A 25313-nucleotide genomic window follows, 5' to 3' on the forward strand; every position below is an offset into this window, starting at 1 on the left:
TTGATAAAGTTGCAGACGTTCCAACACATGTAAATTTTATTTTTAAATACACAAGCTTTAAAAACCGAGTCAAGCTTTCCAAATGTCTCTAGCAGAGGGTGGGGATACACGTTTATAAAGCTTGCTCACAGGTTTATAAAGTCTGTATAAAGGTGGATCAAAATGTACCTGCCACAGGCATGCTTCCTCGGAAATCATAAATAACCATTGCAACACAGGTATAAACATTTTAATTTTGAGGAAAATCTAACACACCAATCTTGTTCCTTTCTTCTCCTCTCCCCACCTGAAGAGGTGACAGTTTACAAACTAGCCCGGGGAAGCTTTTACCTTCTGTTTATGCAAGCAGAGGTATGCTAATACACTTAATGCTTAATTGCAGGCAGTGATGTGCTAGACTCTGAACTTTAGTTCAGTCCCTGTCAGCTGAAAATTAAATATACTCTTCTCATTTTCCAGCACATGCAAATGTGGACCAAAGTTAACCCCTGGATGGGGCAAATAGCCTCGATTTTCACAAGTGCTTGGACTCAAGTAACGTAACCATCAGCTTCCGTTACTAACTTCTGTTGGAGTCTAGCCTGATGCCTTTATTACAAGAATAATTTCTTAGGAAAAGAAGAGACATCCTGGAATAGAAACTAGCTCACTGAGAAGCAACTTACGGAGAAAATTTCTCAAGTGAAGGCTCTCACCATTAACTTACTGCTTGCTCATCTTGGCCAGCATGACTTTGAAGCTAAGCATACGGAGTAACGAGGGGCTATTTATTCTTACTGGCTGGTGCTCTCATATAGTCTGTACTGTATAAATGCATATAATTTTATTCTATGCCACTATGCCAATGAAATCTCCTTCTAAACATTTGTAATGATTATACTACAAGAGCAAGCACATTACTTAAATGTTATGTTGGAAGAAGTAAGCTGCAACAAATGACGCAAAAGAGAAAGCCAGTTAGTTCTGTTTCACTGGGATTAGTGCATCCAGCCCTGTATTTTGTGTGAAAAGGGTAAATACCATCAGTTTTAAAAGAACACAAACAGAGTTCTAATCGATGTTCCAAGATCTACAATGTGCCTGAGCAAATGGAATATCTTTACGCTGTTTACATGGAGCTCTTCCTAAAAATGCCATCCTTTATTGGTCAATAACTACTTCCAAGCAGATTGTGATTTCCTCTAAATAATTCAAGAGAATTTCAATTCTCTCCTCTCCCTCAACTGCATCAGAAGATAAAGATTGCAGTAATGTTTTCTTTTGAAGTTATTCAAGGTAATATTGAAATTTGAAAACTAACAAAATGTACCCCAAAATGCACAAAAACCAACTGCATTATTTCTTTAGTAGTTTAAAGAGAAAAATATCTAATGAGGGACAGGATATTTGCGTTATTTTTCTTGCTTGTAGACAATGTTATGTTAGAGCTTCCAGTTCTAGAATAATTGGGCTATTGTGAAATTTACTACCTACTGTAAACAAAATTTCTTGGATGGCTCAAGTCACAAAGCTAGCCACAACCCACCTGCTGTATTGTTTAAAAGAGTTAGTCATAAGAGTGTTGGGAATACTGCTGGTCTACTTTTCTCCAAAATGGTCTCATTAACAACAATATGTACCTTATGTAGCACATGCAAGATTAAAATTCTGTGTGTCGTCAGTTACTCGTGTAAACAGTGATTCTACCAACCACTGAGGGTGACTGGAAAGAGCTACGACTGCAAGCCAAGTTAACGTCCTTGAATTCAGTACTAATCTACTTGGATCACCTCTCTGAAGTTTTGAATTTCAACCACTTTTTAACCTATTTAAAACTAGCTAAACAAAACCGAGCCTTTTGAAGCAGGGACATAACAAAGCCTTATAAAAGAGCATTGTGATCCATCCCATTTCATCCCCTATCATACTTCACAAGGAAAACCCATTTACAAAACAGCTGTGCTCAAGTGATTTTAACTGTGCTGTGCACTTGAATAAACTAAATTTCATACGCTGTTAAATTACCACTTGTGTTCATAACATGTCTCCCTTACCTACCTTTTGGAAGTACTGCTAAGAGATTAGCATCAATATCCTTTGTGCTGTTTGCAAGTTCTTCTTTATCTTCAAATGAGAACTCCTTCTGAAAACTGAAAGCAACATCTGGTTTACAGAACTGTGGCTGTTTCTGCTACAAATCAAATAAAGCCAAGATGTAACCAATTTACTGCAAGATATTTTAGCAGAGATACTGAAGAAAATACTTTCCATAAGAACGAAATAAGAAACAACCCCAAGAAACTCACGAAGCCAAACCTAACATAATTTGAAACTTATTTGGAACTGACTATGACACATTTTTGCATTAAATTACTGACCAGAGACTGCTTTCAAAATGCTCTACTAGTAATTACATTTGAAATAATCTACATAGAATGATTCTCCATAAATACTAAAACATATGTCATCAGATCTAGTACTGTACGTACACTACACCTAAAAGCCTTCTGCATGACTGCCCTGTTGTTACTGCTCTGGTCTCTGGATATTATTTGGCTCATAATACACTGATACGAACAGGTCATTCAGTTTTATACTTTATCACTTCAGAACAGAAAAAAATGCCTATTTAGATAAGATAAAAATCTCTTTAAATATGTTCATTAAACATACAAATTCCAACTCTCAAATGGAAGTGGTGTGATGGTCTATGGCAGATGCTAACTGTCTACAATGACTTTTTTTTTTTTTGGAAAGAGTGTTTCTCCTCATGGGTAAATAAAATTAAATCTATTCTCCATTTATTAAAAATGGATGAAGACCTGCTGTATTCTGCCATCATGCCTTCTAATGTACCCCGATCAGGCATAGAAAAAAATGTACTAGTCTTAAGATCTTCAGTAAATTATGTAGACAGGTTTAACATATAAATCCCCACAGTGATTCTAGGCTCTTCATTTTACCATGGAAGTGATGCGCTGTACAAGTTGCTGTCATTCTGATAAGATAAATTACACAGCCTTACTACTGGAAAATCCTTTCTTAGGACAATTTTTATTTATTTATTTATTTTTAAGCAGCTGAATACCCTTTCATCAAGGATATTTGTTAGAAAAGAAAAAATTGCCTTTTTTTTTCTTTTACTCATTCCAGATGAACATTTCTCATTGAAAACAGTTTTAAATACAACAACCGATAATATTTTACATTAACTCCAAGAAGTATTTGCTTCTTAATCATTTACAAATAATCTTCCCTTGTAAGAAGACATTGTGGTGAGAATTAAACTCTTGAAATGTCCATAAGGAAACCGGGCTGTGTCACATCCAGGCACCATGCCACCTGCTGCAAATTGTCTCCAAGAACTGCACTTAAAGAAATTATTCCAGGTGCTGCCAAGAGAAGCAATGCTAGCCCCCACAGAACAGCAACAGCAAATAGAAGATTAATAGTGGCAATAAGCTGTCCATTACAGAAGACTGTGCATCCATCCAGGGTGAAAACACTTTAATGGAACTTAAAAAATATGGATCATGTAGTGGCCACAAGTAAATGGGTGCATGTGTCATCTGAGACTGGGCAGAGACTGAGACAATTAACTGCAAGTTTTCATGTGCCTAACCCCACATTGCAAGCACTCATGGCTTTTTTCAGCCTCACAGTATGTTATTTTCTTACTGAGAACCCCGAGGTTGAGGGACTAGCAGTTTCCATCTGAAACCAGTTTCTACTCCTTTTGGCTGAGGATGACTTTGAAAAATGTGAATAAGACTGCACTACGGCCATAAATCAAAATCTATTTTGTCAAAACATTTGTATTACTTAAGACTTGTCTCAAAGTGTTGAGGGACCCAACTTACAACTTTTGAATACCTGGGGTTTATTTGGCAGCATCTCTGATTGCTTCTGTAATGCTTGTGACAACACTGCAATACCTCAAGTTTCCATTAACACAGGGCTCCCAACATTCACTCATAAAGCAAAATCCCTATTTAAATTAACTGTGCACTAATATCCACCACTGTGCCTGCATCACATGAATTTCCAAGGATAAAACCATACAGAATCAGGACTGTTACTAGTCCATTGGTTGGATAAAAGAATGACATTATTGGATTGCTTGTGGATCTTCAACAAACTTTCAGATATTATAAACTAATTAGGTTTCCCCTCGCCCCTCATTCAAATTGTTCCAGGGACTCTGAAGCTAGAGAGCCTTTAATCATAGCCTAAATGTCTTTCACTGGGTTTACATGCATTTGTTCTCTTGCCAGTGTACTTGGTTACCTTACTTCTTTTTAACAGAAGCTTTTCACATCTACAGAGTTTCCTCAAGGCAGGCTCTCCATTTCATTGATCATCTTTAAAAATATTCTCTACTTATTCTCAACTTTAACTAATCTTTTTTTCTGTGTATGGTGACCAGAATTGGAAAGTCTTGATTCCAGAGCTGGGTCTTACTAGTGTCTTGCAAAACCAGGAATTCTAATGGAGAAAGCATTATTGTATTTTTATCTATATCTAGATATATATATCTAATGGAGAAAACCAGATGAGTGCTGGGGTCTACAACATGCTAGCCTTTTTATAACTACACTGTATGGGTTGCTCAATCCTGCATGAGAAACTAATATGCCATGGCTTTGCTTTCATCAGTTGCAAGTGACAGAAAAATTTATCAGCCCCCAATGTACAACTGTGCACTTAGTATTATTACATTACATCCCTTTTCTATTACTCAAGGTCATCCAGTTCTTCCTGCATGTGAGCTCCCTCCTCCTTTGTACTGAGGATGGCTTCCAGCCCCTGCTCACTGGCAGATTTCATTCAAGTTCTTATAATAATTACAAACTTCTTACATTTAACCCTTGCTGGGCTACATGACATCACAGGTTACTTACTTTTTGAAAGTCCCTTCACAGTTTCCCTTATGCCCTTGTTTCTCCTTCCCCTCAGGACAGACTTTCAACAGTTATTCACTTATTTTAATGAATAGCTGTTTTTACATAGTGACCATTTTATCCACGGATTTTTTCCTTTTCCTCTTCAGAGGCATTTTTGCATGCCCACTTGTTCACACTGGCACAAGTGGCATTGCTTGTTTTAAAAAATAACACAACAGAAAAAAATGTCTTCAACTGATGCATCAATTACATTGCTTTCACTTGCACAGAGAATTCAGGGACAGAGCACTGTTCTGAAGATGATACAGTCAATCCAAGCAATTGCCTATTTATAGATACATATATAAATTTAGTTCTAAAAATGAAAGTAGGTGTATTTAGGACATGTCACATATTCAAAAAGAACATTCATTAGGAATCTAAATTGAGTCAAAATGATGTTGGAGTAATTCCAAGTAGTTTTAAAAAAATAATTTCAGGAAATTATTCAAAAGGGTTTTTAAAAAGTATCTGCTCATAAGTAATTCCTCAGCAAGACTTCCCTTTTTCCATCAAAGAGAGCTAGCTAGAGATTTCATTGTTTTATTAGTTTATCTGATAATGGAACATTTGGATCATCAATTGAGTTGCTTGTACGAAGTCAGTCAGACTTAGATTGCCAGGTATACTGTACCTTCAAACTCATCAACAGCTCTGTTCTACAAGTATCTCAACTGTATCTACTCAACTTCATTTTCCTTAATTTCTTGTGTCACGTTAGAAATGTAGGTGCAGATTTTGACCAGCAACATCAGGAGCTTCTGCACTCCACAGCTAGGCTATGAGCATTCATTACAAAAATAACTTAAGGCATACTTGGGTTTCTCTAAATCAAAAATAAATAAATAAATAAAAACAGGTTTTAGAAGCAGGAAAGACTGTCCTCTTCTTAAAGTCCCTGATAAAACTGGCTACTAAAAGGGCAACTCCTCCTTTGCTTGCCTGAACTATAGCCCGTGAGTATAGTTCATGAAATACAACCAACAAGCTTGTTTCACATGGGATTTGCATGTGGTTCGGCCTCAGGTTGCCAAGGAACTCATACTCCTCAATTTTCAGGAATTCATATGATTCCCATTAAAACACAACATTTTTTTTCAAACCTCAATAGTTTTTCTTTAAAAACAAAGTATAATATGGCAGCAGTAGAGTATCTGACAGTCTCAGCATTACACTGCTCCTGCAGGTTCCCAAGTGCAAGCTCTTTCTATACATCAGGGATTCCAATCTGAAAACTCCATCTGCTGCAGTAGCAGCATCCAGTTTCTAAATAGCTGTCCCACTAACCTAGTTACATGCCCAGAAGCAAGCAGAAGTTTGATCCAAATGCCACCAGTAACATGGCTCTGCCATCTGGGTTAAAGCTATGGGATATACTCAGATTTTGTGTCTGAAAGACATACATGACAATCCACTTGTGCGCCTGCCAGGGAGGTGCTTGGCATGCATTATTCTTCTCTTGCTCTACCTCCAGGAGAATTTCCTTCTTTAGATTCTTAAATAACAGATCTGCTCCACAGTTGCATCCTTCTCCCCTGGTCTTATTTTGATTTCCCCCTACCTGCCTTTTGTAAGACGATGCATCTCCTACACCTGTTCCCTCTCTTTCTCTCCAGTGGCTAAGAGATGCAGCATGGCAGGGAATCAGAAATGCTGAGGAAGAAAGGTGTGTGCTGATGGGGAGTCCCACCGAGAGGATGCTTGCAAATGTGAGTCTGGGTGAGCCAGCAAACAGCTGGTTTCTATGGCAAGGGGCAGTTCCCAGCTCCCTGACCTCCCCTGTACTCTGCAATTGGTGAGTCCTGTAAGCATGAAGGTGGAAACCAAAGAACAGCTGGAGTAAGGATGGGAAAAGAGAGGGAACATGACCTGCCACCTTGCTTAACTGTGAACTATGTCACCTTACCCAGCCTCGTGGAACCGTGTCCTGAGACTGCAGGCATGAGGCAGCAGTGCCTGCGTGGAAGCAGACCCATCACCCCCCAATCATCTCTGTGAGGTCCCCTCCCATGGTCTGACAAATCTGTCTGCACAGCTGGAGAAGTAATTTTGGCCACCTTATTTGTCAGACAGATCAGTTTTCCAAGCTGGTTCACTAAATGTCTGTACTGTGTCCATGCCTTTTGAGAGAAGAGGGGCAGTGCAGTGGCTGGAGGCTGAGTGCAGAGCAGGACTCTTCCCTTGGCAGTACCTGTTGTAAATTTTCACACGATTATTTAGGAGGCAGCTGGTGTTTTCAATAACTGTTCAGAGCACCCACCAAAGCTTGGTCTTATGAGAGGACCAGGAATCATCAAGTAAGTGTAGATTCAAGCAATGACTGCAAGTTACAGTTATGCAGCTGCTCATCTTCACTAGGAAGACAAACGTGACCTTACCTTAACGCTCTCTTCCTTTGGAGCAGTCGTGAAGGTTTAAATCTAACTGAATTTCCTTTGACAAAATCTGTGAAAGAAAAAAAAAATAACATAGTGAAGAAGCTTTAATAAATGGGGAACTTTTAGGAAACTAGCCTATATAGTTTCCAGTAATAGTCCTTTTCCCCTGGCAAAGGCTGTACAAAGACCTTGCCTCTAGTCAAAGGAGCATAGGCTGGCATGCCCAAGGTGGGGGTAAACCAAACATTTTCAAAAATAAGTACAGGCAGTAAAACATATGGGCAGTTCCATAAAGTGGTGAAGCTTCTGCTATTCTAATCCTAGTATTCAGTGTAGCACTGCAGCCTGAGGCTACCATTTAAACTGCTTGACTCAGTTTCCCTGCTTATAAAGTGGCCAGTAGATACATTTATAAAGCACTCTGATAATGAAAAATGCAGCAAGCAGCAAGAGCCTTTTTGGCTGCAGCCTAGCAATGCTATAAAAACTGCATATTCACTGCAGAAATCAGAGATGCCCAGATGAAGGTTTGTTGCAACATTATCAGACCATCCACGACAAAAATATTTCTGAAGGTTGTCCACTGTTTGGAAACTCCCATTTTTTTTTTTTTCTGAATAGCCTTAGGACATGTTTGTTGTCAGAGTGGAACACATTACATATTTTGCTGAGAGCAAAATCACAGGAGATACAACCTTAAACTCAAGAAGGATGTAGTGGATTACAAAACCACCAGTTCCCAAACCTCTCTGCATCAAAGCAAGCAACAGGCAATCTCCCATCTCTCCCCCCAGGTTTGACTTCTTCAGTTTTTCAGTCAAGAGCATCATCCTTGGGTCTGTGAATGACCAGCAGCAAGGGGGACCAGTGCTCCCAGTACCAGGTGCCTCCATTCAGCAATGCTGATGCTATTAAGAGACCTTACACAACTGCTAGCCAGGAAGCAGGGCAGCCTGGTCTGTAACTGCTGTTAAAAAACACATGAAGCTACTAAAAATGTACTCCCAATGGGAAAATGGCTTCGGGTCTCCATCTGCATTAAGTCAGCTACCCCAAGACCCAAAATTAATAAACAACTGTTCACTGACATAGTGATCACCTTATTTTTCAGTCAAAAGCTTCAAAACAATTCAAAAGCAGTGACATTCCTTTTACTGTAATGCAGAACTCAGATTTAACCATTTCAAGGAAGAGTTAACCGGCCAACAACATTTTGTAATGTAGAGTTGTTATTTAAAAAAAATAATTTACTTTGCAAGCAAAAAACATCTTAAAATCTAGGTAGGATGTTTATTATTTTTGCAAAAAAGGGTTTAATTAAGCTTATTATAGCTAACAACATGAGTCTTAATTTAGAAAATGTATCTTTTCTCTATGCCTTTCAAAACTTTACTCTCTCCTTTGCTCTTCCACTTCTTTCCCCCTGCCACCTCACCAGGTACACAGATTTAAAAATAAATAAATAAAAAGGTAATTTTAACAGCTTTATAAAGAAACTAAACTGTGCAAAAGGACATTTTTTAGGCATTTGCTACAAGTCACTTAAAAATTTCAAGCACTTTCGCTAATAGCTTTCTTCAGCTTTAATAAGCAACTTTTTCCTGTTTTTGTTAACATTCAGTTTCTCTTTCCAAGTAAATGGAGAATAAAGCTCGCAGATTACACAGAAACATCTTGTCAGGCTAAAACAGAGTATTTTAAGAAAAACAGTACGAATGGTATATAAATCACTGTATTTTACACTAGAACATTAAAAAGCAAAGACTGCTCCATAATGTAAGTATCTCTAAAAAGGCCAGCTTTGCATTACTGTAAGACCAGCATGCAATAATTTAAAAAGCCCAGCTCAATATCAGTTTAGCTAATCAGAACCAGGCATACCTTGAATTTATAGCCATTCTAACGGGATAACCACCCATCGTATAGTTTTTGGCACTGAAACAGCTGTCCACCATGAAAACCACAAGTAGACCACAGAGAAATTCTCCCTACCCTGGCCAAAAATAAAGAGGGGATGTGAGAGGGGAAGAAAGTAGCTTTCATTGCTTCAGTGGGAGAAGGGAGGGAGAAGGGCTGCGAAGACGGGGCAGACGAGCTGTTCTGACTTTTGCTACCCATTAAGCACATTTTGCAATATTCATACACGCCACATTCATAATGCCTCCAAAACCTATTAAAACTCTGTCGTGTTTCACAGCGCAAGCTGCTCCCTTCCCACACACAAATAAACAGAAAACCCAACCAGAGAACTATGTTCTGCTACACAGTTTTGATATTTTATGCATTTCCTCCTGTTCTAATTAAACCCCATGTGGGAGGATTAAAGCCCAATAAAATTTACTCACTATAACATGGAAGCATTAAAATCAAATACAAACACAGGAGAAAAAGTAAAACAATTCTACTTCAAAAGAAAATAAATAAGCCCACAAAAGAAGCATCAGTTTAACAGTCTGATTTCAACGGTTAATTTAAAAAACCCTCACAGTACCTCAGACACAGAATGAAAATGATTGCAACAGCATTTTCTCCTTCTTTCGATGAAGAATTATAAACATATAAGTAACCCCATTAAAATAATTTTAAATACTTGTATTTAGGAGTATATTTACTAAATCAAACTTGCTCATAAGTTTAACCATTTGGTTGGTCTAGCTCCCCCCCCTTAGGTACAAACTACCAGATAAAACCACTATCCATATCCAGATTAATACGTAGGAAAATAAAAATGCTGAATCTAAATATATATATATATATATATATAACATATATATATATATCAGATACAACCTTCCACTGTTATCTAGTATATTTAAAGGCCCTAAATCGGTAGCAAGCTAAGCTAATTAGAAGATCCATCTAATCGGATCTTTCAAAAGTGTCCTTTAGGAAATAATGAAATAGCCTAGGTGACTAACTGAATACTGATCAGTAAAGTAGCTAATGTAGCTGTAGGAGAGCCAGTCAAACAATATTTACACATATAAACACACGAGAGAGATTAAAAGCACGCAAATGAACTACATTTTCTCCTATCTACTTTGAACTCTTACCTTGCTCTTCAGAGTATTTAACATTTCCCAAATAGCTGGAGATCCAAGGATTTCTGAACATGGTTGCACAAACAAAGGATTCAGCAAAGAGAAACTACAATAGCAGCTAATTCTCCACCAGCCACAGCCCTTAGGCCTGTCTTAGCAATATCGTGTAGAGATTTTTCATAGCACAGGACTGGAGCTGTCAGGCTATCGCGTCCCAGGGAGTACAGTAAATGCATAGCAATAGGCTGCAAGCTGGAGCAGCTCAAGCCAGTAATCAGATTACAAACAGAAATTAGGCACATGAATGCTAAAACAGATTGGGCAACGGTGATTGGAAGATTTATAATATTACCACTTCAAAGATCCAGCCAAATCACACATTATATTCCTGCAAAATGAATGCAGAACCCCTAAATCCTCATATTTAAAAGAAAAAAAAAATCCTCCAAAAAGAGGAATAATTTCTTCCTATCTCTGACCAGGATAAACTGCAATGCTTGCTGAAGAAAAACAGTATCCAGGCTGCCAAAAAATGGACTCTGTTAATCATATCATTATGCTAAACATTTGCCCAACTATTAGTTGGAACGTTTAAAATAGACAAGATTTATGGATAACATATGAGCAAAATTACTGGTGGGGGTGGGAACTTAAGAACAGACACCGCAACTCAAAATATTTTAATTTGAGACAGAAGGTGTAAAATTGCACAAATACTGTCTGTCTAGCTACCATTTTTTTATTTTTTATTTTTTTTATTAAATGGAGTCGATGGATTTTGGATCCAAGCGAGGAGTCAGATTCCTTTTGGAAAGTCTGGAAGTGTTTGCTCAAAATGGTGCAATAACCCTGGCTCCATCTTCCCCACCAAACTACCTGGTCGCCCACAAAGCATGTTAAATACCTGACTGGAATAGATCCACATGCTTAACCCCATCCAGCCAACCAAAGGCAGTGACTGCCTGCTAGCTTCCCTGCCCCAAACACACTTCTTCCCTTCAGAAGGATTTCAGCCTGCTTTGGTGGAAAACTCGATGCAAAGCTGGGGTTGTTAGGACAGGGAAGAGATGGCTTAGAAACACAGGACTGGAGTTCTTGACTTTGCTTACCTATTTGTATGATATCTCATATAACAGGACCCCGATCCATGCTTGGAACAGACAAAATATAAGCAATAATGCTGTGAAAGAGACTGGTGAACCACAAGTGAAAACCATACTCTCTCAAAAAACTACTGATCTTTTGTTGGCTCACCATGAAGTTGTGTTTAGTCTGTCTAGGTCATCATAACTACAGCTTTTTGCGCAAAGACAAGTTTTTGCAATGGATATAAGAATATGCACTCCATATTGTCTAATGCCACTGCTATTTTTATTTATTTTAAAATGTGAATAATCTTAGACTGGCCTTAACAGAAGCACAAATATTGGCTGTGAGCCTTTCAACCATACAGAACTCCTTAAAGCAAGAGTAGCCCAAGACTTGGGGCCTGTCAGTGAAGCCCCCGATTTCCCAAGGAGTAATTCTGATCAAAAGTATCTGAAGTTATGCACAGTATTTTTTTCCCTTTGCCTGTAACCTTACTGGCTCTGGCATTTAATTCTAACCACTTCACCACACTAACACAGGACAGGGGCCCAAACACTTACACCCTCTGGACCAGCTGTGCTCAAGCCTAGAAAATATAAAAGCGCTAACAAAACATGTCATCTGTCGACGTTTAAATTTGCCATTAACCTGAAAATCCACTTTATGGTCTAGACATTAAGTGCTGACATGCTTAAAACACACAAACGAGACAGTGAGTGCAGAGAAAACAAAGAAACTGCTGGTAACACCCAGTTTGGACACTGTGGACCAGTATCTGTGCAGGTTAACCAATAAAAGATAGGCCCAGGTCCAAAAAGGTCCCTTCTTTCTGAACCCACCCTGCTTATGTGAATACTTCTTGATCTGCTGTAGTGTTTTTAAGCACCTGTAACTCATTCAGTAGACAGTAAGGGAACTGTTTTTCCATAAAGTACAGATAAATAACACTCATTGGACAGATCTCATGGCTGCAATCTTTAGAAGGGTTGAAGAAGAAGTTAGACCTGACAGCTGAGCTGATGAAACAGCTCACGGCTGCACAGAAAGAAAGCCCCACCTGCAGGACCTCTGCTAGGCCTTCACCTGTCTGGTGAATGAGGTGCAGAAGGTAAATCACACAGAGCTGTGGAAAGACGTAAAAACTGCTGATACTGTGCACAATCTGTGACCCCAGAGTTACTTCTGCTTCACCTCAAGACAAGGTGTATGTGCCAACGCTACTTCCAGTATTAAGTCTTAAAGTCATGAGGGTCAAAGGGGTCTGCTGTTGCAGGAGAGGTCTCTGTACTGAGCCTTAACCAGGTTTGGGAGTGGAGAAGATACCTTGGTAAGAACAGTAAGTCAGCAGCATCAAAGAATGGTATAAAGAAACAAAGTCTAGGATCATTTTTTTGCTGCTTGTTTGGAAACAGTGGGTTTGAGAAAAAGTCTTTTCCAGAAGAGAAGAAATCCATCTCCAAGCACTTGATGAAGGAAGGAGGAAGAGTATTTTCTCCTTTAAAGCGATCCAGCCTGCAGGACCCAGAAGTATGCTGAGCCAAACAATGTTATCAAGGCTGAGTTACAAATCAGTAGTAATGTTCTTGTCCTCCCTGCCATCATTAATTCTTGAGCATTTGTGGCCTCCAACATAAGCAAACAAAAAAAGAGAACAACAGTTCAGCTGTTGGAAAGGGGGGCAAACCCAGCTGGAAGCTAAGTTTGCAGTCATCTGGGCAAAGAGCTAGAGGTTAAGCATGCATACATTTCCAATCTGAGACTGCTCATGAAAGACCAGCTGGCAGCTAAATGTTGTTCTGAAGCTTCCCACAGGAAGAGAAGGAAAATATCTTCCTTTTGTCTGGCAAAACTAATCATTGTAATCAAAGCTGGAGTTTAAACGGCTTGCAAAGCTGTTCCCAACTTACAGGGCTGCCAACCCCAAAGCACTGAAGAGTTATGAATCAGGTCCCACTAAGATCACGTCCTTTTTCTTTCTAAATTTTGATTGCTTAGGAATTTATATTTAGATATGTTCCTGTGTGATAAGGAGAACCAGATACTTTGTTGTGACTCTTAGTTATCATAAAAACAAAAATCAAAGAAGCCCATGACAGCTGTTTGAAGGAAGTCTAAAAATAAAAAAGTAAAAAAAAAAATAATAAATCAAGAACACTGAGGGGGAAAAAATGCTACAGTGATTGTGATTGCAAAGAAACTTTCAGCAAATGTGCTAGTTAGGTAAACAGGATTCTGAGCAACATGGAAAACAGAGATGATCTATATAAACAAGATGGTGAAATAGTATTTGCATCCACACTTCATGCGTAGAGGTCTAAAGGAGCTCATGAATTTTATTCCACTGCTCTGCTCCTGGACAAGGAGAGAGTGCACTTGGAATAGCAATACCCTGCGAGCTGTGTTGAGATCTGAGATGCTGTGGATGATCTCAGGAGGGTTAAAAAAGAGGGCTAGAGCAGCCCACTCTTTTCCATCGCTCCACCTGACCCTTCCCAGACTCCAGGCCACACACCCACCCCAAGCACACCCTGCCACTTTTTAGCATGCAGACTTGTGCTTCCAAAGGTAAGTGAGAAGGTACTGAAAGAGCCTCTCCTATTTCCCCTTTCCCCCACCTTCCAGCAACTTTTGCCAAGGCAGAAGTAATTACAAGAAGTAATTTAGCCCAAAATTAAAATATATGTCAAAAGTCTAACAGAAGATTTCTTAAGAAGCATAATCACTTAACAGCAAGTTATTGTCTCAAAACATGTGCAAGTATCCTTGCTTGCAAATACAGGATGTATCCGGGATTGGCAATGTCAGTCAATTTTTTCCTCTCTTCCCAAATCCCATGTACACAGGCAAGCAATATTCTCATTTCCTAAAAGGAGGCCATTTGTACAGATTTTTAAACCAAGATTCCTGACATGTTACCATCCCTCCAACAGGAATCAAGTTTAATCCTTTTCACTTTGCTTTTTCTCATTTCCACTCTGCAACAGGTTTTAAAAAATGATTCTGTCAAGATGATGCCTGCTGCTTGACTACTGATTATGTTTTGGACAAGTCTTTAGGTAAACTTCAGCACTGTAGCACCTGTGTGGCAGTTTAAAAACAGGTCACAGGCACAGAGCAAAAAAAAATGATTAGTTAGAGTCATAAAGAGGACTAAGATTTTTGAGTATAAGGTGACAGATTTGTTAAAAATAATATGGATTTTTTTTTTTGGCACTGAGTATTTACTCTTGTACCGGGAAATGGGAGAACAATGGGTATTTTCCATACATAATAAAAACAAAAACAAACTTTCAGTGTTTGATTAGTATTTCAGATATAACAAAATCTCACTCAAACCATTAATTTTAGCAGTGAATTGCTCCTAGAAGGAGATTTTAGTGCCTTTCAATCTTGTAACACATTTTCAGAATTAGAAACGTGAAGGTAATGTCCCCAGATATACTGTTCACGAAACCGTATGTCAAGACTGTAGCAAATTTGAAGATGTTCAAGGTCTTTCTGTTTAACAGTAGGATAAGCCTACGCCAGCTCCTTGAATGAAGTTGAAAGGCCACACGCTGCTCGCACTTCTGTAATCAGATAGACCAGTGAGGCACACAGCTTATCCAAATTGATTCAGACCCGTTTGTCTGTGAGCCTGAAACTGTAAAAGAACACGTCAGATGTGTACCATGCCAGGGTCAGGGACGGACTTAGTGAATGGCTGGAAATGAGGGATAAGGGAGCATCTCCTGTCCCAGCAGTATGGACAATCTATGTGACAAAGCAGCCCAAGGACTTTGAGGAAGAAGCGTTTTACCTAGCCAAATAATGACTCAGAGCATTTCACATCATGGCCCACTGTAATGGAGCTGCGGTTCAGATTGTAGAGGCAGAGGGTCAGTCCCTGTGAACACCATACAACGAAGTCTTGCCACAGGCAGCAGCTTCTTGTTTACTAACACAATGGAAGCTGTTGCAATGACCAAGGGTGCAAGCTTCTTTTGGGAGAGACTGCCTGCAGGGCTCCAGTCCTCCTGACAAGTCATTGGGGTTTCTAGGACTGGTTTTCCCATCTTCTGACACTTCCAGTCTCTTCAGTCTCCTGAAAACCTTCCAGCAGAGTGCATCCCTCCTAGCACAAGGCTGCCCTTGTGCAGTGGCAAGTGGCCCTGGGCAGCTAAGTGACACTAAAAGCACAGCTATGCTACAGGGCTTCCTCCTGGCTGCTCTTGAACAGCATCTCTGCTCACAAGTAAAAGCCCAATAAGGGAGCAGAGAGCAGTGCATACCACAAGAAAGAATTTATAACAAAGTTCTTTGGCTGTTCTCAATAGTCATCTAAGGAAAGCGTCAATTTTGTTTACCACAATGATGTGACATTTCACAGGCCACTTAACACTCCTGCATATTTACCTTGAAATATAACCATCATTTTTAAGCCTCAGGCAGACAGCAACCTTGCACACACCAAACCTATGACTCCAGCTCCCATCCTGTTTATAGCATGTTGCAATACTTTCTCAGAAAATTAAATATTCAATAAAGGGGGAAAAAAAAAAAAAAAGGCTCTGTTCTAGTACTGATGGTCAAGGTGGGCTAGCTTCGCTACCGGTTCTGTCACTGAAAATAATGTCACTGTGAGTAAGCACACATACAAGGCTTGATTTTCATCCAGCACAGCTAAGCAAAAATTCATGAGGAAAGAAAACCTGGTTAGCAGTGATGCTGCAGTTCTGGAGCAACTTGTCTAGGGAGCAGGTTTAAATTCATAGCAGCTAAGACCTTATTTCTTTATTGTCCTCACACGCTCCCAAGCCCCCTACGAAAACCCCAAGTGTGTGCTGTGCTCGGCAGGGCACCGATCACTAATAGCAAGGTAATCACCAGTCGGATCTGAGCAGCTTTACCAGAGCTGCACAGGAAGCCCGCGCAGCACCTGGCTGTACTGCACTTGACAAGGTCTGGGGGGATTTCACTAAAGGAATAACACACAGACTTTTTTTTTTTAAAGCCTTCTTCCACATAAAAGTCAGTTTTTATGAGGTGGGTATGACGAAACCTAGTCAAGTCCTGGTCTGTGTGCAGGCAACGGGTGCCAGTATTCCCCTTCTCCAGGGACCAGGACTGCTCCTTTAGCCAATAAAATACAGCTTTCCAATAAAGGGCATAAAATCGCACGAGAAGAGTGAAGAAACAGTCCTGAAGTCACACAAAAAGAAAAACTCATTCCTCTTTGTTCAGGTGTCTCTCTAAAAGCACACAGCACAATAAAGAATGAAAACAGGCTTCTAAGAAAGGGCACAGCAAAGCACTCGGTATACGGAATAACAACGCGAATCTCAGGGTTACAGCCAAGCCTGTTAAAAAAAAAAACACTTCAGGAAAGAGAGCTGCAGCTATGAACATTCACACAGCAGGGCTTTTTAAGCCGCCTCTAGCACGATTCCCGGTGTCTGCCACACGCAGCTCAGCGGTACTGGGTCGCATCTCCCGGGGTCTGGGCTGGATCGGATCGGGGCTGAGCGCTCCTCACCGCCATCCAGCATGATCTGTCCCCAGACACCGCCACCGCAGCTTGCCTAATAAGGCCACACGCGAGTTGAGTGGCTGCCTTGTAGGTCACCCTGCACTCTCCTGCCTCCCCAGCCCTCCTCCGCCACCCTTGGGTGCCCAGGGCGAGGGCCGCACCTCAGCGCGGGGCGGGAGAGGAGGCCATAGCTGGCGGCAGGGGGGAGGCAGCACGGGCAGCACAATCCTGCTGGCAGCTCGCCACACAGCCCGTTTGGGGATGGCTGGGCCAGAGAAATAACGGGGTTTCTCGTTACGTGAGCTGCTCGGAAGTAGGCCAGCAGCGTGGGTACAAACAGCCACCTCCACGGCTCCTGACAGCAGGCAGGTACTTGTCGAGCAGGAGAAGCAAATGAACTAGATGAAAGGAAGGAGCAGACGTGCGTTTGAACAGTGCTATTCAATTATTTAGCACTGTTGATCAGTTACAGTGAGACTTGCTGCAATTCAGACAGATGGCTTCAAAAGTAATGATCTACTCTCCCCAAAATAACTACCTGGCAAAAAATCCGCTCCTGCTGCTTGCTGCCTCACTTGTAACTCTGACAAGCTTTTCCTTCACACCTGTCCCAGGGTATTTTCATAGAATGGCTCAGGTCAGAAGGGACCTTGAAGATCATCTAGTTAATCATCACTAAGCATCATTTCAAGATGCTAGATTTGGACACAATCCTGTCCTCAGGGTCTGCAAGGAAAGCAAAGAGCCTGCTCCGAGGCTGGAGCCAGCAGGCAGAGCGCGGTCACCTCCACGTGCTGCTGCCAGCCCCCTCCGGGGCGCCCAGCGCTGCACGTCAGAGCAGACAGTGCACTTCAGGCCAGACAGGGCACTTCAGTCCCTGTCTGGCACTGTACAGTAAAATATCAAGGCAATTCAACTGCTGCTTGTACCTTGTTATTTCTAAAATCAGCATCCAATCTTCTAAGTGCTTTGCGGCCTTGAATGAAACAGCCCCGCTGAGTGCACTGCCCGAGGGCTGCAGGGGCTGGCTGTCCCCTTTCAGCAGAGAGCACAAAGTCTCCAGAGGACGTGGGAGGCACTGGAGAACAAACAGGGGATGCTTCCCATTGCCCTGGAAACTTTCAGTCCTCAAAATTTGGAAACTCAGTACAACAGCTTTGAAGTAGTGAAGAAGCGCTGCCCTGTAAGGGTTTAATACCTGCCTAGGATGACTAGAGGTAATGATGAACTGACCAAATGTTTCTCACAGCTAGAAACATCTCCAACACACAGTGATTAAATGAAGCCATGATTATCACTCCACTGAAAGAAACCAAACTGTCCCAGGTATGCCCTATTCCTGCAATGAACCTCAGGTTCGTACTATTAAGAGGCAAAGTGACAGCCTATATGGCCAACTCACTCTGTAGGTACTGCACGGTGAACAATACAGCTGCAAACCACGCTGGCAGTTTGTAAGCCTAGCCATTATCATCTCAGGTTGAAGCTGTGCCCAGATGCACTCACAGATCCTGGCTCAGAACTGCTGATTTTCTGCTAAAAGTGCTTTCTCACCCAATAAGCTTCAATAATACAAAGAAATGGGACACATTCAAAAAAGGGTCAGAAATGATTACACACAAGTAGTCCTAAAATAAGCTAACTCACTCTGTGTCCAATTTGCTTAGATCAGCAGCACAGTATGTTCTCATTACTATTTAATATTTATAACGAAAGCTGTATAAAACTAAATAACACAATAGAAATGAGATGGATTGGTGCATGCACGCGTTAGACAGATCTGTCAGCAAAGTTTTATGAAGAAGAATAGCACCCTGGACTGTGCAAGTCAGTCACACTGCACAGACATCCAGGCTGGGCTGAGAGAAAACCTCCCAGGCTTGCACTACTTTGTAAAGGAAATGCATTTCAAAACATCAACATTTTTCTAGTCTCTCAGAATACACACTGACAAACCCAAAGTACCAGGGGGAAATATGTCTTTTTTTGGTTAAAAAGGAGAATCTCAATAAAGTCAGATGCATCCAAAAAGCCACTATGGCACTCTCACAGGTGATTATTTGGCATCTGTTAAGTTAGGGCCATTTGTGCAACTGCACACTAGATGCTTTTATATTTTTGCAGTTTTAATTTTAAATGGAGGTAAAAGTTGACATTTTCCATTCTAACACTCCCATTTTCCCATCTTAGCTCACAGACGTTAAGAATTTATTTATCTAAACTGTCCTATTTTGGGGACAGTTTAGAAATACGGAGAAATAGTATTTTCTCCACTGTTATTAAGAAAAAAGATGAGGAAAAAAAAAAAAGAATTAACATTTTTGTATACATGTGCTAAATATCTTAACTGCAAAAGGAGATCTGCTTGGTACAGAAGTCGCCCTCACCAGGAAGCATGGCATGCTCACTGTTCACAGCAAAGCGGAGCTGTTTGGCAGCTATACCTGATCAGTGCAAAGCAAAAGCGTAAAGATCTCGCTGAATTCTTCAAGAAGAGGGTTGGAAGATACATGTAATTTCTGCAAAATCTATGCACATCAAAGGTGACACTTAAGGAACAGACTAATGGCTCTCACAAGTCTTCTGCTTTAAATCAAGGCTGAAGAGTTTGTTTTTTTTCACACACCCCTCCAAGCAGGCCACTTCCTCCAGTGACCTTACAACAGTTGACTCCCACCTCAGACCTCAGTCATATGAGAGGAAATACATCTACCACAATCAACAGTTATGTACTGCAGGCACACATTTGGTCAGAAGACGGATGGGGTTTCAGTGAGATAATGGGGAGGTTCTTTCCCCTGCTTTAAAGACGGTCCCTTCAAGCTGGAAAGCAAAGCAGCGATGCAACTTTGTTCAACTAACTGAAATGTAGCAAGCAGAGAAAACAGAGATCCTACAAATCTCTGAGTGGATGCAGATGTATGGGAAACTGAGAGGTTTGTTATGCTCTCTCCCAAAAGCCCCCCTGAGAACGTACAGGACAGCCACCAAGGCTGGTGCAACCTGGATGCCTGTGTGCTGGCACAGAGGAGTGCTCTGCCACGCTGCAGCTCGTCCCATGTGGGAGCACTCACCCCAGATTTCACTCGTCTTGGTCTTCCCGAGACCAAAACTGCCTTTTCCAGCCCCACTCCTTTTCTTCTCCTAGTTCTCATCCTTGCCCATCCCTCTCTGTTGGTTTTATTCCTGCTGCCCTCTGCATACCTCCACCTTCCTCCTGCACCCCATCCCATGGGTAATCCCACCACACTCGCATTCTTCAGTGCTTCCCAATCTATTTCCACTTCTCCAGCTCCCAGTGCAGACTCTCCCATCAGACCTAGTCCCACTCTTGTGGCTCCCTTCACTCCCACTGCCCCAAACCAGGCCTCCTTCTTGAGCAGGGTTTTATTTTCCTTCTCTGTGAGGTTTCAGCACAAGACTGGCCAGCCCAGCAGGCTTGCTGGTTCATTATCTACCCTCCCCTTCATTAGGAGAGATCTGCACCAACCCAGAGCACTCAAAGCTCAACTTCAGCAGCACACCACAGAGCACACCACCAACTAGAGGGTCATGATGTGAGCATGCTGATCTGATGGTCTTGGATACTTTTCTTCTGCAGGTGAATTCCCTTCATCAGTCAACTTGTTTGTCCCATGAATAGCAACAAAGGAACACTGTGCTGTTTGAAGAGAGGCATTGAGTGTGTGTAATGGAAAAAAAGAGACATCCCTTAGAAAAAAAGGCAAGATGGACAGCTTAAACAAATTAGATTTGGAAAGAATGAAGGACTCCCTGCATGTCTTGATGGTCACCAGGTATTATAGTAATACAGCAGCACCTAGTTACAGGAAGGATTCCACATTGCTGGGTGCTGGACTAGGTCTTTGCAAGGCAGGCTGTACAGCCCAAGTTTTGAAAATATACCTACAGCAGCATTTGTCTTAAGGTGAGGAAAAACACTTCTGAGGAATATGGCACATTGTCACCGAAATCACAGACAGGCACAGCACAGAGCTGCTCAGCCAGCAGGCAGAGCGGTACGTAGCCCTGGGCCAGGTGATGCTACAAAACCCTCCGTCATGTCTGGATGCAGTCTGCTGCTGAGCGAGATGTCCAAGGCTTGGCGAAGGCAGCAAGAGCACGCTTAGCTGCAGCAGGACAGAGCTCAGCATGGGCTGCAGAACCCAGCAGGGAGATGGGGCCCACGCTGCAGCAAGATTTCTCTTCCCAGCCACACGACCTTCTCCAAATCCAAGTCCTTGCAGGTCTGCAGAGCGATGAGAGGTGGAGAATTTGGGGGTACACGGACCCCGAGAAGCCTTGTTGTTAAAAACACCCCATCATCCCTCACAGGCATCACAGCCACTGCTAAGGCTGTACCCTCAGCTCCTGATCCAAGCACTAAAGTGAGATTTTATATGAGCTTCAGCACTTTAACAGCACGTGTGGGGCAGTTGCACCAGAAATTCACTGAAACACACCTAGTTTATTGTTAGCACAATGCCCTGCTCACAGCATCTGCAGGAGGCAATCCTATGGCACAGGCACAGCCCTCCTTCCTGCAGCAGGGAGCCTCCAGGAGCCGTTTAGGAACTGTATTTCTGCACACCAGCAGCACTGGCACATTTGCTATTAAATTGATAATATCAGCACTCCATGCAAAGGATTTTGAAGTCCAAGCAAGATGCTTGCTTTCTTCAGTGCCTTTCTACACCTGGCCTGATCTTTATATGTGCTATATGTTCTAATGAACAAAATGATTAAAAGAAAGCAGTAAAACATCTAGGTAATGATCAGTTTCTCCAAATAAATGATTTAACAATTTGTATCACACTTCAGCATAAACATATCTTGCTTTGACTTCAAAAATCAAGCTCTCAAATAGTCACGTAAACAGAAAAGAGCTCAGTCAAGGCTACAATTCAAGACATTTAGACTATCTTGTAAGTGTACTGCTTGCCAATGGCTTTAAGTCAAACTACAGTAGTAGTTTAAACTCCCATGGAAAGTATGCCTGCATTAAAACCCAGCACAAGAAACTTAAACATCCTGACAGCATGTGGCCATGCATGAGATCACTACAAAAAGCTGCAGCATTTTCTTCAGGTCTTTATTTTTGTTTCCTGGGAAGTCTGAAACCATAATCAGCAGCTTATACCCAAAGTCTGTATTTCAGACAGCACAGACTGGAGCTAGGCCAGGAGTTGCATTAGCTCACAATATGCAGTAAAATAACAAAACCCTATCCAAGAAGATCTGGAGCAGCAGAATGCTATTTAATGAAGGCTGACCAAAACTAGACGACTGCTCCTAGAGAGGACACTATATAGGGATTTCACTTGGAAAGCAGTTTCATTTTTACAGTCAAATTCACACTTTTCTCCCTCAAGGGAGGAAAAAAGCATTCTATTAAGGACTTTGGCATATGTACATTCTCAGCCAGTTGATTTTTTGAGCTTTTTTGATTGCCATGATTATCTTTATTTCTTGCAAGTCATTACGAGGAACAGTATGAGAGTGTCCACAGTTTCTGATATTTCAAGGGTCTGAGGGCATGTGAAAACCATCCACATAGAAACTGTTTTCTACAGAGGGCCCCAGAGGAAGAAAAAAAAAAGTTTTGTTGGTTTTGTTTGTTTGCCTCTTCTTTTCCCCTTCTTAGATCTGTTTCAGCTATAGACTAAGAAATTTTCTGTTAGAATAAACACAAAGCCTTTGATGGAAAGTGTCTTATTTGCCCATCCGATCTTCTCATCCTGTAATCAGGAAGCAAAGAGAAACAGGAGGCAGGCAGCTTGGTAAGGAAACTTGAAAGATGACTTCCAAACATAGAAAGGCAGGGAAAAGAATCGAGGAGACTAAACGATGCCAAGGTGAATCAGCAGCAGGAATGCCAGAAATCTGCATCAGTGGACACCACTGCCTGTTTTATTTAAAAAGTCAAGCAGTTGTTTCTTTGTGTTAGTGATAAATTGGTAGTCGAGGTACTTTTCTTCCTAAAGGGTGAAAGCATGTCACTGAGGGCATTTCACATGCACTACTTTGTGGCAAGTACCTTAAAAGGAACATCCAGTAACTTGAGTTGTTAAATAATGTGACAAATTTACCAACACCACCCCCAAAATAAAGCTTAAATTTTACTTCTTTTGCCTTATTTGAAGGCTTAACTACTCCTGTTTGGAGAGACACTTTTTTTTTCCCCCTTAATAACTTACATTGCAAAGAAGATAAACAAGTACAGACTCCATACAGGATACTTCAGTTTCCAAATTTAGAGACTGTAGCAGAGCCTTGACTTCTTTTCAGTGACCCTTGCTAGGAGGCAGGGTTTAGAAAGTAATATAGCAAGAAGACATTTGGGGTTCCATTATATAAAACCAGTGTATAGTTATACCCATCACAGTCCACTGGAATTGGGAATTTGAATGTGTAGTGCTGCTACTTCTCTTCTGTCAATTATTAAAATGATGTATGACTATAAGCTTTTAATATTAGCCTCCCTAGGAGTTTGTTACACAGAGGCTACTTAATACCTCAAGACCAGTTGCAGGGTAGCTCGGTGGTCAGCTTAGGTTTTCAGGAAGTCTCCTGCGATCCATAAGCCAGGTTACAAAAGCAGACAGTGGTAGAAGGGATTTACAAGTAGTTACTAGTCTTGAGAATCTTGAGAGCAAAACACAAAAACGCCAGCTCCATTTCTAGCCACCGTGACTGCAGTGCCACGCGAAAGGGATATTTAAGCATACCTCAATATTGGGAAGTTTCTGAAGAACTGCCTTCAGTGAGGAAGCTGAGACACAGATATGCCTTACCCTACAACACCAAGGATCACAGAGGACGATGTATCTGACGCATCCGATACACGTCAAGCTGCTTCCAATACATGACACTTTTTTTTTCCACTGTTGGGTCACCAGGTTGGAGGAAGCTGGCTTCCAGCAGAGCAAGACAAATACTCAAAAACAGCTACACCCGTTTCCTGGCACACAATTTATCTAAATTAGATTAAGCCTTTCTGACCTCCTCCACCTCCCCGGAGCTCGGGTTAAATGCACGGGTTACCTCTGCAGCCCCTGCAGTACCGACAGGACACAGCTGAGCAAACAGCTCTGCCCTCTTAGCAGGCAGCACTGGGACTCAGGAAAGAGAGCAGGCTGCTTTCCGGACCACTCAGATGGCATCAATCGTTGTGAACATTATAACTGATATGCATGGGCAGGTTTGCATGATGAAGCCAGATATCATAACTTTAAAAGCAACTGTTAACATATACAAGGGTTAACTTCGAGGGCATTTGTACAGCCAGCCCATTAAAATGAACTAAAAAGTCAGAAGATAATGACTGCTCCTTTAACATGTTTAATCTGACACTGCTTAAACTATAACATTAATCATATTAGGGTACAGCACTACAGAAAAAAGTGAAAGCCTTCAGAAAGAGCACTGAATAGTTTTTCTCTGCTCTCCTCCACAGCATACAGTCTAATATGCATTGACAGTGCATTGCCACACATGTATTGAAGCAACTGCCTTGATAAAACATCCTAATTCAAAGCCTAAAAAACTATGTTGTCAGCTCTATTAGCAGAACAAGTCAAGAATCTGTCATTTTGCAAAGCCTTGAAACTGTTTCTTAGCATTTCAACTCTGCATTTTGTTCCTACTGAGGAAAATTATAGATTAAAAGGAACAAACAACCCACTAACACTCAGGGGTTCTGCTAGAATAGATTTGATCTGATTTTGGAAGTAAGTACTTTGGTCTTTAAAAATAAAAAACAAACAGTAGAGTGTTTTTTTATTTTGTTACTAATTTAACAACTATGAATTGACCACTAGGTAACCTTGTATTTTAATATTGTAGGCTAAGGATGGAAACCTGTTGACGAAGAAGGCTTGAAACTACATTCGCCTGATAAAGTTCCTTTAAATAAACCCGACCCTACTTATCTAAAACTGAATCTGATCTTGCAATCTCAATTCTCAAAAACAAGACAAAACCAATAAAAATAAAACTTTCCAAAGAGATAACAAAGAACTGAAGTTTCCTCACTCCCCCATACACGAAGAAAAGCCGTGTGCTCACCAGGTAATAGGTTTATAACCTCTCCAGACCATAAACTCCTTCTTTCTTCAGTAAATCCATCATCTTCGCCACCCCACCGAAGGAATACCATACCAGCAAGCTCCTCTTTGACAGTTCAACCCATATCTCATTAAACGGAGTAGTTTTTTGTAACTTGTTTAACCTTGAAATCTTCTGTTTCTATTTCAGACGCGACGAAGTGCTGGTGTGCCTGAAAGCTTGTCTCATTTTTTCCCCCCTATACCAGCTGGTCTAATAAATTACCTCTTCCTAACAACCTTATGTTAGCTATGCCCCTAGAACATAC

At 41.2% G+C, this 25313-nt stretch overlaps 1 protein-coding gene across 19 annotated transcripts in view; it reads right to left on the reverse strand.

The window, feature by feature from the left end:
* The window catches only part of SVIL (supervillin), a 135832-nt gene that overhangs the window by 60891 nt on the left and 49628 nt on the right, over positions 1-25313 (reverse strand). For 11 of the 19 annotated variants that reach the window (XM_068673616.1, XM_068673615.1, XM_068673606.1 and 8 more), the window contains exons 1-3: positions 25007-25112; positions 7301-7367; positions 2038-2129 (exon numbers count right to left, since the gene is read on the reverse strand). In XM_068673616.1, the coding sequence (XP_068529717.1) occupies positions 2038-2129; positions 7301-7367; positions 25007-25097 (250 nt within the window). In that variant the 5' untranslated portion in view covers positions 25098-25112. Of the gene's footprint in view, positions 1-2037; positions 2171-7300; positions 7368-10353; positions 10430-25006; positions 25113-25313 lie in introns of those variants that run through there. The other 8 variants (XM_068673613.1, XM_068673609.1, XM_068673610.1 and 5 more) reach the window with 4 other exon arrangements.

The sequence above is a fragment of the Anas acuta genome, chromosome 2 (genome assembly GCF_963932015.1).
Source record: "Anas acuta chromosome 2, bAnaAcu1.1, whole genome shotgun sequence".
NCBI lineage: Eukaryota > Metazoa > Chordata > Aves > Anseriformes > Anatidae > Anas > Anas acuta.